Below are 13434 nucleotides of genomic sequence, written 5' to 3' on the forward strand. Positions count from 1 at the left end.
GTCATTATCCTAGAAAGTACTGGTCTCTCCAGTAACCAAAGAGGATCTAGACTCTAATAACACAACCCATCATTTATGTCTTATCATGAGTCATGATCCTCTCCATTACCGGAGAAGAAAGTGGTAAAAAAACAAAGTATAATATCATTTATATTATTTTATTTATAATGTGATAACACTTTTATCTTTAAAATTACACACAAAAGACATAACTTTCATTAATTAGAATCCACTTATCATGTATTTATTTTTGCACCCAACTACTTTTATTAGAATCTACTTGGTTTATTTTATTAGCACCACAAAACCCAGCTTATGCCATCAAGAAACTGAAATTTGATGGAAACATGTTTATTTTACTTCTTTATAAGAATTTTTTTCATAGAGAAGATAAAAAGTACAAGCAAAAAAAAAGTAAAAGAGAAAAATAAATGTATACAATATCTAATTTGGGTTCGAATATGGACTTGTATATTACAATTGTGAAAACAAATTTGTTGTGTTTTGCCACAAAAGGTGCTTTCAAAGATTTCCTTATGTCATTATGTTGCCAAATATTAGAATTTTTCTTAAAGACAAGAGGTATTGATTGATGTTGAGCTCTTTAGTATTTAGTAGCTGGATTTGCCCAAAAGGGTTTGATATTAGGAGTGCATATTAAGCTACGAATAAACTAAAGTATCCAATTGGTAAAGATCATTACATAATTGCTTGAGTATTCTTAAACACTCTATTCAAAACTCAGTTTTTACTTTAAAATTAATATGAAGGTAAGGATTATTATTTTTAACCACATATGGTGCATTTTATCATTAATATATGCTTGTTCTGAGTCTTCTGACATGTTGCCTACAATCTCTTGAACCATAGTCAGAAATCCATGTTCTTACTATCAATGAGTTACAGAAATAATATGACAAGAAATTTCCAACATGGGTCATCAGGAGATTGAAAAATGTTAGGAAACATGACTGCTCTTTGTCTAAAAAATGATTAACTATACTCTAGGAACTAATATTCATTATTCATGTAACTGACTGTATCTCTCAATAAATGTCAATCTTAGGAATCTTGTACATTTGACTTAGTATGATACCTAAGAATTTAGTGGGACCCTACACTACTGGACCAATGTTTCGTTTGTGTATTATCTAGGTTAATGTGACATATGTTATCAAATATTCATGTTAGGTCTGGGGGAGTCTCAAACCACCCGAGAGTTATTGTTATCGGGGCTTGGAAAAAGTGGAGATATACAAGTAAGATATCATATTTTGAACTAAAACCGTAAGATATTAATTTCACTTGAATATTTTTCACTTATAAACTCTTTTACACATCTCTTTATATTCAATATTAAATTTCACACTTAAATAAATATAATTATTCCTAAGCAAGTTGCATATTTGAATCAACTCCTGTTGTAACAGCAAATTTTATTGGCCAAAATTGTATTGCAAGCAGAAACTCTTGATGGACCCTTAAAATATCATTATCCCAAACCCCACCACTCTCTAACTTGTTTAGATCAAGATCATATGCTTATTCTCTACGCCACTTGTGGGTCCAAAATGTCTATCTCGATACGACAAGGATCCTCTGTCTCAAAATTTTCTTATTTCAATGTTACTAATTAATCAAATTTTATAAAATATTATTAAAATATTAATTTCTGTTTTTTCTCTTTAATTGAATGTGGCTCTCTAATTAATTGACTTGGGATACAAAGTGAGATATGAATGTACACATGTTATCCCCATCCATGTCCCTGAACTTTTTCTTCTTACACGATCAGTTACTATGGTCATCATTTGTGGCTCCCTTCCCTTAGGCTTATCCCACGCCACTTCTTTTTGTTATTAAATTGAACTATACTGTATTATATTAGGCTCTCTCGCATTGTAGCCATGGCCCATTAATCATATGCACATAAGGCATGCTTATACTAAGTTTCTAACAAATGTAACATTTTAAATTCAAAATTGAACACTAAGTAGCTAAAAAAGTTAGCATTATCATCTAGGAGCAATGGATGATAAAGGCATGCTTTGAGCATAAGATGTCTAATGTTATGATAACTACAACCTCTAATCTTATCATTGCACAACGTCTATAATTGAGAACATTTGCTACACCAATTTTTTATTAAAAAGAACCAAAGTTTAGGCTAATTAGATTATCAGAAAAAATTAAAACATATGGATTAAGCTTTGAATATGTACTATTGCTATTAATCTATAGTTGGCACTTGAAAATTATTCCAATCAATACTGAATGTGAAATTTTGTCATCAAAACAAGTTTCTGAATGTGCATACATAAACAACTAAGTTGGACAACAAAATACATATTAAAAAAGTTTAGACTAATTTCATTAATTTGAAACTAAACATTGTATATTTTAAAAACTAATTTCACTATTGACTCAATGTTTTCTAGTTACTACTACCTAACATTTAATAACTTTTTAAATATCACTACTACTAAGTTGACAATTTACTCTTTAACACCTTAGGAATATCTTAATTACTTATCTTAAATTATGTCCCAAATCATGTTCCGCATGTAATTTTCCCATCAAATCTACCACCGCTTGTTTTTTGGTTGATACATGGATCCATCATTGACTAGCCAGAGAACCAACAGGAGACATGTAAACCTGACTCTGTATCACAGTCTTACCGATCTTGAAACCAGGCACCACCGTGAAAACCACCCGAACCTCGCCGGAATCAGAACCACTTGATGAATTTGAAACTGCTTCTTCAGTGACACTTTCCATGAACACCTCTGAGAATCTAGCATTCTTCTTCACCTGAAAAACTGTGACATCTTCATCAAATGAAAGTGCCAAACAATGCAAGCACCACACACGTTTTGCCATCTCTGCAAACGCTATGAAGAAAGCAGAATCTGGGTAGCCCCCAGAATTCACCACCTTCCTCTGGTTCAAGTTACCAAACAAGGAACATTCCATTTTTGCATGAACAACTTGAAGGTACTTGGACTTAAGGAACCATTGAAATGATGAGTTTGGGTTGTGGGTTAAGTATTGTTTTGGGTTTAAAGATTTGAGCTTTTTGAACTTTTCAAAGTAAAGGCTTTGGTTATTGTAGTGATGGTGGTGTTTTTGTATTTGATCATTTGGGAGAGTAAAATTTGGGTAGTTGAAGCCTTCTAACATTGTTATACAAACATAGGATTCAAATGCAAAAGTTTTATGGGTTGGTTTGGTGAAACTTGCATTTGGGTGGATGAATTTGACAGCAGCTTCAAGGTCCCAATGAGCACTTTCCATTTCTCTTATCATCAACTTAACAAAGCTTCTTATTGATCTCAAAGTGTGGTGAAGAAATTGCACAAAATGGGTAGTGTTCAAAAGTGAAAGTTTTATGTTATCGAACATTGACAATGACCCACTTGAGTTAAGTTTCTTCTCCAGTGATTTGTTACATGCAATGGACTCATCAAGATGTTTCTTTAGTGATAACATTTTAGAGTCTCTAACATCAACCTCAGCTTCAAGCTTCTTGATGGTGATTTCATAAGTCTTCATGAGGCTTTGTTGTTCTTGAATCTCTGCAAGCATTATAGTAATTTGAGGAGAAAGATCAAGATCTTTCTTCATGAACCTTCTCTTCAATTCTGATATAGCTTTAAGCTCATCCACCACTTCTTGATCAGCTGCTTGAATTGAATCATTGTTGTAAGGGTGCTGAGCCATTTGAAGTTCAGCATATGCTGCTTTTATAGTTGTAACACCAGCAAATAGTCTTGCTAATAGAGCCTCCATAACTGCTTTGTTTCTAACCTTGTTGTTGTTATCTTTGTTGCCAATGGTTTTGTTATGGTAATCAGTGAAGGGATCTTCTTCCTTGACTTTGAGATGAGAGTTGAGCATGCAAATGCCATTGTTTGAAGCAATTTTGGTTGCACTTTTGAGACTAATCACCTTCTGAAATGTCTTGGCAAATCTCTTGCTCCTACTATTGTTGATTGCTGATTTTGGTTTAATGGTTTCCATCTCAAGGCTTAAGGGATTTGTTTGTATTCACATTTGACAGCAAAAGCAAATATGACCCAAGAGAGTGATAGAGTTTGGACTTATTATGAGAGAAAATGTTTTGCAGCTAAAGGCAATTTTGGTTGGAAAAGCAGGCACAAATCTTTGACTACTACACTATGTGTTTTTCAGGCTTGGGCTGAGGATAGAGCTGGGTAGTTATATTAAAATTAATATATAATAATTGCAAATGTTAAGGAGGGTTATAAAAAACATTATTAGATTTAAGTAATTGATTCATATATAATTAATAGTTTATTTGAATATACTATTATATATAAATTTAAAATTTTATATAATTAATAATTACGTAATTAAATTAAATTAATGTTTTTTATACCGGAGTAAAACAAAATATTTGAGTAGTGTTCTATTTCTTTAAAAATTTAAATGAACCATCTAGTTCACTTTCAGGTTATTTTCGTTAAACCAAGTTTAAACATGTGGACCAAATTTTCTTTAATTCAAAGTGGTTCAACTCCTCGTTCAGTTAAGATTACAAATCAGAGTCATTTTCAAATCTAATGAGTGACCGGTACAATTGAATTCCTCTATCTTGTCCAATCTTCACAATATTGATAAAAACATTGGTTGATTAAAAGATGGAAAGTAGATAAAAACCCTTTAAATTTTATAAAACTCTCCTAATTTTTTCAGGTAACTACCATAAACTATTATTTTTTCTAATTACTCTTTAAATTTTAATTGTCGATGAAATTAGTCATGCATGGAAATAATGTTAAATTACTAATAATGACAAATTAACTTCATGCATTTTGTTATTTTAATCTCGAGTATCATATAATTAGTATTCAAGTTGAATTTTTTATATATAGATATTAATAGTTTGTACCTTTTTAACTCTAAAATCTACTTATTATTTTCTTCTCAATTAATTTTTATTTTAACAATAATTGTTTCCTCCAGCCATGTGTCTAACATGTATTGTTACACTGGTGAACATATTACTAATGTTATGAGTCTAACATGTATTGTTACACTGGTGAGCATATTACTAAGTTATGAGTCTAACAACAACGATTTTTTTGTTGACTGAATTTTACTTTACTAGTACGATGACAGACACTTTCATGTTTATTAACCCATTTTTGTGTCTATTAGTTCACTTTCTTATTGTTTATAATGTGTAGTCTGTATGTTATAAATATCAAATATAGCATTATTTGTTAAATATTGTAATTTACAGTTGAATTCATTCGACTGATGTAATTATATATTATGATGGTTATTTATTATGATCCACATTATGTCGGAAAAAATAGAAACAAAAGAAATTAACGTAATTTGTTATGTTCCACATTTTGTCTCGGAAAAAAATAGTTACAATGTAGAAAAGAAGAAACAATTAACCAAATAACATGGAATACACATTGGGTGGAGAGGAACATTGAGTTATATATGTTTTTTTTATAGAAATTAGAAGAAAATGGGAACACAATAAAAAACCATAAATTACACAATGATGAGATAAGTATATTGTGTTTTGGCTTTATTAAGTAGTATAAAAGTATAGATATAGAGATTTATTTCAGCAAAAAAATATAGTTTATGAGATAAATAGTAAGAAAAAGTAGTTTGTGATTAGAGGAGATTTATGTATTTTTCCTCTTAAAAAAAGTTTACAATAAAAAGTAAGAGATTTACTACTTTAAAAATTAAACATTATGCTTTGTAATCCAATTTATTCATGTTTGAATTCTAAAGTAACATTCTTAAAACACTCGTCAACGTGACATTAACATCAATCATAGAAATTAAGCAACAATATTATTTTTTAAAGCGCGGGAAAAGAAAAGATAAGGGTAGTTGTACTTTGTAATGATAAATAATCGAAGTAGGCTTGTAGCAGAAGAACTTTGACATATAAGCCATTGATTTTGCACCTTTTCTTTTACCCTTTTTCTTTCGTACTCTTATTTTCTGCAATAATATACTTGTAGTGCTACCAAGAATATGATAGTGTGTGGAGCCTTATTGCCTTACGTGATTGATGGCTATTATGTAATTATGGACCCTACCAAACAAGCACGAAGTTTTCCAAGAACTGTGTGAATTTGTACATGCTTGAATGTTGGAAAACATTATGTAACAAATGGAAATGTTGTTTGTTTGTAAAGGATAAGGGAGTGATGGAAGACTAAGCATTCTGAAGTAATTAATTTTTTATACTACAAATATATTTGCTCAACTTTTCAGCAAGAAATTAATTTATTTCAGGTGTATGACTAACTTTTTAAATTAATGTATATGAATTAATGTATACATTATTAGTATACTACATTTGAACTTTAGATTGTTTGTCCCTTTACAATATTTCCATATGGTAACGCAACTAAAGATTCAGTTAATTAGTGTATAAGTAATCTACAAAGAGTTTAAGATTTTATACATCAGCGTATCATTCCTAATATATTGGCAATGTTAAAAAAAATTACATCGATAATTGATAGAATTAAAAGGAGGCCTAGACCTCCTATAACACAAGTGTATAAAAGGTGTCAATATGGTCCTACTAGGGAATAACTAACTTCTCAAAAAGTAGTTAGTTATAGGAGTTATAAATAGAAAGTGAGAAGAAAGAATAGTTTGATAATTATTGAGTTGGTTATTGATTTTGGAAATCGGTTGGGGAAAACCTTGTAACTCTCTTCCTTTTCTACTTTTCTTCTCTCTCTTTTTCTCTTCTATTGTAATCTTACATTCTCAATCAATAATATACGGGATCTAGGGTTTTCTGATCCTTGAATTGATTTTTCAATTCACTATTTCTAACTAATTCTTTCTAAAAATATGACTAGTGTTATCACTAGTATCAGAGCACCAATCATGGTGCCCTGAAAATCACGCTATAATTGTTGTTGCATATGAAGACAAGGAGTGTGGCACATTCTAGAGAAGATTAGGAATTGGAACGTGAAGAGTTGTGAACCAGGTTGGTGTTTGCAGAAGCATTGGCTAAGAAACATGAGGATCTGATTGTTGAATTAGTGCGAAATTTGGGCAAAATCGTGCTCATCATAGCCCTTTTCGTGAAGGCATGGGTAGTTATGAATAAAGAAGTGAAGGAAGAAATCACAAGGATAAATAGCGCAAGTTAGAAATCCGTATATTTGCTGGAGAAGATGCTTTTGGATGGACTCGTCATTTGGAGAGGTATTTTGCATTAAAGGATGTGATAAAGGAAGACAAAATGTAAGCCACTTTAATGGCCTTGGAGGGAAAGGCTTTGAGTTGGTATCATTGGTGGAAAAAGTGCAACCTTAGTCTGAATTGGGAAGGGTTCAAAATTGCAGTGGTGAGGAGATTTCAGCCTTCAATGGTCCAGAATCCTTTTGAATAACTCTTATCCCTCAAGCAGACAGAAACAATGGAGGAATATGTGGAGAATTTTGAGAAGTATGTGTCTGCTTCGAGAACAATAGATCAAGAGTTTTGTAGAGGGATATTTTTTAATGGCCTCAAGGAAGAACTCCAAGCAGAGAAAAAATTTATGAACTCTCAACCTTAGCTAAATTTATACAAAAAGTGTTATTGATTAAGCAAAAGAATGTTTTGCTCCACAAGAGGAGTAGTTATGGCTATACTCCTAGAAATCAGGGCATTTCCAGATCTGGACCCTATTCCAAAACTATTACAGTTGAGGCAAAACCTAGCATAAATAGAAAAAGTGAGAGTTGAGGTAGTAATAGTGCAATAAGGACCATTGGCCAAAGTTTTCCTGAAGAGAATACCATATCTAAAAGAGATGAGTTTAAACATCTAAGTAGTATAGAGATAAGGGATAGAAGGGAAAAAGAGCTTGTGTTTTAGGTGTGATGAACCGTTTAATAGAGAACACATGTGTAAAAATAAGCAATATAGGATGATTATATTAGAAGATGAAGATGAAGATGAGTTGTATGAAAAAGAATAGTCCATGCAGTCCTTTAAGGCCTTACATTTGTCCTTATACTCTATGTCTAGATTTACCACTACCAACTCATGGAAGATAGAGGGATCCTTACAAGGCAGGACTGTCATGATATTGATTGATTGTGGAGCCTCCCACAATTTCATAGCTAAGGAGGTGGTAGATAGGCTACAATTAGAAGTGGTAGATACACCATCTTATTGGGTAGAGGTAGGTGATGGCCATAAGGTAAAGTGTAAGAGAAAATGTGCACCATTTAAGTTCCAGTCGCAATAGTTGGTAGAGGTACAAGATTTCTATCCATTTGCTCTCAAGGGTGTTGATATGGTTCTTGGTCTTGATTGGCTAGTTGGATTGGATGAGATCTGATTTTGGGAAACTGGAACTTACTATAAAGCAAGGAACTGAATTGGTTAAGATAACTAGAAATCCAGCCATTGCAAGGACAAAGTTACCTAATGGTGCATTGATGCAGGTTTTAAAAGAAGAATGGGAGGGGCTGCTCATACAATGTGGAACCCAGAATGATATAGGGAATTCTCAGGTTACTCCTTCCACACCAATTATGGGGTTATTAGCAGAGTTTGAGGATTTGTTTATAGACCCAAATGGACTTCTCCAGTTACAAGACATGATCATGCCATACATATTATAGAATGAGCTTCAATTCCAAACTTGAGGCCTAACAAATATCCTAATTACCAAAAAAACAAAGACAAGGAGGTTGGTGGGGGAGATGTTAGAAGTTGGGGCCATTAGATATAGTATTAATCCTTACTCTAACCCTATCATCCTAGTCAAAAAGAAGGATGGGGGTGGAGGTTCTGTTTGGACTATGATGCTCTCAACAAGGTCACTATACCCAACAAATTCCATATCCTTATTATAGAAGAGTTGCTGGATGAAATTTGAGGAGCAACAATGTTTACTAAAATGGATTTAAGTTTGGGCATCATCAAAGAAGGATGAGGCAAGAGGATGTTGAGAAAACTGCCTATAGGACACATGACGGTCACTATGAGTTTGTTGTCATGCCTTTTAGTTTGACCAATGCCCCTTCTACATTTCAGGTCCTGATGAATGGAGTTTTGAGACCTTTCCTTAGATAGTTTGCTCTAGTTTTTGTTTGATGATATTTTGGTGTATAGTAGAGATGAAGTGGCACACCAACAACATCTAAGGAGGGAGTTGGAGGTCCTCAAGACCAAATCATTGAAGGTCGACCAGAAGAAATGCAGCTTTGCTAGACCCAGTTTAGAATTTCTAGGTCACATTATATATGGATCAGGGGTTTCAGTAGATCAATCCAAGGTGGAAACCATGAGATCTTGGCCTATCCCTAAAGATTTAAAGGGGTTAAGATGATTTTTGGGGCTGACTGGTTAGTATAGAAGGTTTGTGCATGGGTATGGCAAAATAGTCAAGCCTCTAACTGAGTTGTTAAAGAATGATGGTTTTGTATGGACAAAGGAAGTTACAGCAGCCTTTGAAACTCTCAAATCTACTATGGTGCAACTTCCCTTGCTAACAGCTCTTGATTTTTCAAAAACCTTTGTGATTGAAATTGATGCCTCTAGCAAAGGTTTAGGAGTTATCTTGATGCAAGAGGGCAGACCCTTAGCTTATTGGAGTAAGGGACTATCAAGTAGGGCACAATTAAAGTCAGTTTATGAAAGAGAATTGATGGTAGTGGTACAAGTAGTCCAAAAGTGGAAGCATTAATTGATGGGAAGACACTTTATACTGGTGACTGATTAGAAAAGTTTGAAGTTCCTCACAGATCAAAGATTGTTTAGTGAAAAACAATTTAAGTGGGCAGTCAAGTTAATTGGGTTAGATTTTGAAATTCAGTTCAAGCCTGGCAGAGAGAACTCAGTAGTAGATGCATTCTCCAGGAAAGTCATGTATAGGGCTCTATTTGTAGTTAATTTGGTAGATGTTGATGAATGGTTCCAAGAGATTCAGTATGAGCCTAAATGGCATAAGGTAATCCAAGACTTAGCTTGTGACTCCAAGGCCCATTCAGATTTAAAATTTCAAGCTGGGAGGGTACTCTACAAGGGCAAGTTGGTTTTGTCCAAGTCTTCTAATAAGCTTTATGATATTCTACTTGAATGCCATGATAGTGTATCTAGGGGTTATTCAGGATTTTTTACAACTTTTAATAAGGTTTCTAGCTTCCTTTATTTGGAAGGGATGAGGAGTTATGTTAAGCAATATGTTGAGACTTGTAAGGTGTGTTAGAGACAGAAGTATTCTACTTTAGCCTCCGAGGGTCTGTTGCAACCCTTACCCATCCCCATCCAAGTACGGCAAGATATTTCTATGGACTTTATTTTTGGGCTGCCTAAGTCCAAGGGTAAGGACACAATATATGTAGTAGTGGACAGACTCACTAAGTATGCCCACTTTTACCCATTGGGTCACCTTTTCACTGCTAAAGAGGTGGTTGTCATATTTGTGAAAGAAGTGGTTAAACTTCATGGATTTCCAGCCTCTATCATCTCTGATAGGGATCAAATCTTCATAAGTCAGTTTTGGCAAGAGTTGTTCAAGCTATCTGGAACTAAGTTGAAATATAGCATTGGCTACCATCCTCAAACAAATAGGCAGACAGAGGTTGTTAATATAAGTTTGGAGACCTATCTAAGGTGTTTTGTAAGGCCAAAACCAATACAGTGGGTAGATTGGATTCAATGGGCTGAATTCTGGTTCAACACCACCTATAATAGCTCTACATGCATGACACCATTTAGAGCTTTATATGGGAGAGATCCACCCATACTGATCAAGGGATGTACTTTTACTTCTAAGGTGGAAGAGGTAAATTAGTTTCTAAGGATTTAATTAGAACTCAAGCAAACAAACATAGAAGAGAAGTAGAATTTGCAGTGGGAGATTGGGTATTTTTAAAATTACAACCCTATAAGCCGAAATCTTTAGCCAATAGACCAATGACTAAATTATCAGCTAAATTCTATGGCCCCTATCAGGTGTTGGAAAGAATTAGGTCAGTGGCATACTAGTCAGCACTACTAGAGCATGCTAAGATTCATCATGTATTCCATTTTTCATTGTTGAAGAAGTCTTTGAATGCAGTACAGCAGACTTAGCCACTCCCTCATATGCTATCTGAAGAATTTGAATTGCAGGTCTGCCCAAGTGATATCTTGCAGTGTAGAACAGATTATGCAGGGAATCTGGAGGTTTTGGTACAATGGGAAAAATTTCCTTCATGTGACAATTCATGGGAAGGAGCTACTCAACTAAAAGAGGCTTTTCCACAATTTCCCCTTAAGTACAAGGTGACTCTTTTGGGGGGAGTATTGATAGAATTAAAAGGAGTCTTAGACCTCCTATAACACAAGTGTATAAAAGGCGCCAATAGGGCCCTGGTAGGGAATAACTAACTTTTGAAAAAGTATTTAGTTATAAGAGTTATAAATATAAAGTGAGAAAAGATAGTAGTTATGCAATTATTGAGTTGGTTACTGATTTTGGAAATCAGTTGGGGAAAACCTTGTAACTCTCTTCCTTTTCTACTTCTATTTTCTCTCTTCTTCTCTTCTATTGTAATCTTACATTCTCAATCAATAATATACATAATCTAGGGTTTCTTGATCATTTAATTGATTATTCAATTCAGTGTTTCTACCTAATTTTTTCTAAAAATCTAACCAGCTTTCTATCAATTATACATGTATGTTAAAAGGTTAATGAAAATGTTTTAACTTTTAAGTATGGAATTCAGTTAGATAATCTAAGTTCACTATACTTTACCCTAACCCCATCATTTACATTAAAATGAAAAATATTATTTTGCCAAAGTCAAGGTCGCCAAACTGTAGTTATAAATATCATACTGTGTTGGTTGACACAACTGTCCATGTTAAAACAGTGTGACAATAATATCAACCTTATAATTAAACTAGTCAAAAATATAAAAAACATTTATCAAATTGTATCATACCATACTAGTTAATACTAGTATGCTCATGAAAATATTTCATATTTTTAAAAGTAACACCAAATTTTCAAAATTGAACCTTATAATTGTTTCTAATATAATTAATATCATTCTAATAATTGAGTTATATATTCCTACTATATTTAAATTGAAAATTTATTATACTAAGAGTAGAAAATGAGAGAAGAGAAAGAATGAAGAAAAAGAGAGGTAGAGAGAAAAATATAAGAAATAGAGTAGATTTTTGTATAGTTTGGTAGGAGAGAAAGAGAAGATAAAATGTAGATATAATTTTTTGATTGACAAAAACATCCATTCACTAAAAAGAACATGAATTTTTTTTTATTACCAATTAAAATTTTAAAAATTACAACTTTGAAATTTATTCTAAAAGTTATATTACTGGAATTTTAAACATTATTTATAAAGTGAGAAAATATAAAAAAAATTGGCGGAAAAAAGGTGTGTAATAAATAAAAGGAGGGGATCCACTTTAAACTTACTCCCCATCCTAGGCATTAATTCTATGTAAATTCAATGGTTTGCATTAGTGAGTAGATCCAAACCATTAAATTTTCCTAGAATTAATGACTAGGATGAGGAGTAAGTTTAAAATACCTACTCTTGGAGTAAGTGGATCCCCACTCATAAATAAAAGTATAATATAGAAAGTGATTAAGTGATTTTATTTTGTCATTTCACTTTCTCCTCGAATATGGAAAGAAAGAATTTTGGTGGTTTAACGCCCCAAAAATTACTCCGAAAAATCTTGTCAAAAATGAGAATTTTTTTTAATGATGCCATATAAAATTTATTTCCTTATATTCGTTTCATTTTCGGAACATAACTTTAAGTAACATACGATGCAGAAAATAAAAAACACCATTACCTAAAGGTAATAAAAAATATAACTTTGAATCATACTTCATTAGAATATCATGAAACGTTGGTACAAAGTACAAGGCAGAATCCTAATCGTCGCCCAAATAAAACTACTCACAAAATAAATATCCTACACAGGTACACTAATAAAAAAGCACAAGGGTCTGTGTAGGTATAATTGTTTCCCTTAATCCTCCATGCCCCTCATGTGACATCGAAAAACGTAACTCGGAATCCTGGCAGAATGGTCCATTTGAACAAAACACAAATAGAAGACAACAGAAATAAAAGGGAGTAAAACATATAATGAATATTACTCATTGACGGCGTCGAATTACATGGAATATCACATCCAGACAGACACGCATAATAAACACAATATATACATCACATATAAAAATGTACAATGATGAATGATATTATAATCTCAGATTATGAGGATCAAAGTCCACAATCTCAATGTATGAATGTTATGCTTGTTTCATCCATCATTTCACCAATATCCTCCCAATATACTATTCGGAAATAACCAAGAGTACAGGTCCCATAACAAGCCGATTTGAACGCACCAAAATTATTCCTCGCAAGGATA

General features: G+C 32.9%; 1 protein-coding gene across 1 annotated transcript; it reads right to left on the reverse strand.

Moving 5' to 3' along the window:
* Window positions 2310-4166, reverse strand: LOC109360630. The gene has a single exon (XM_019605663.1). The coding sequence runs from the start codon at window positions 4021-4023 to the stop codon at window positions 2620-2622; it is 1404 nt and encodes a 467-aa protein (XP_019461208.1). The 5' UTR covers window positions 4024-4166; the 3' UTR covers window positions 2310-2619.

This window comes from Lupinus angustifolius, chromosome LG01 (assembly GCF_001865875.1).
Source record: "Lupinus angustifolius cultivar Tanjil chromosome LG01, LupAngTanjil_v1.0, whole genome shotgun sequence".
Taxonomy (NCBI): domain Eukaryota; kingdom Viridiplantae; phylum Streptophyta; class Magnoliopsida; order Fabales; family Fabaceae; genus Lupinus; species Lupinus angustifolius.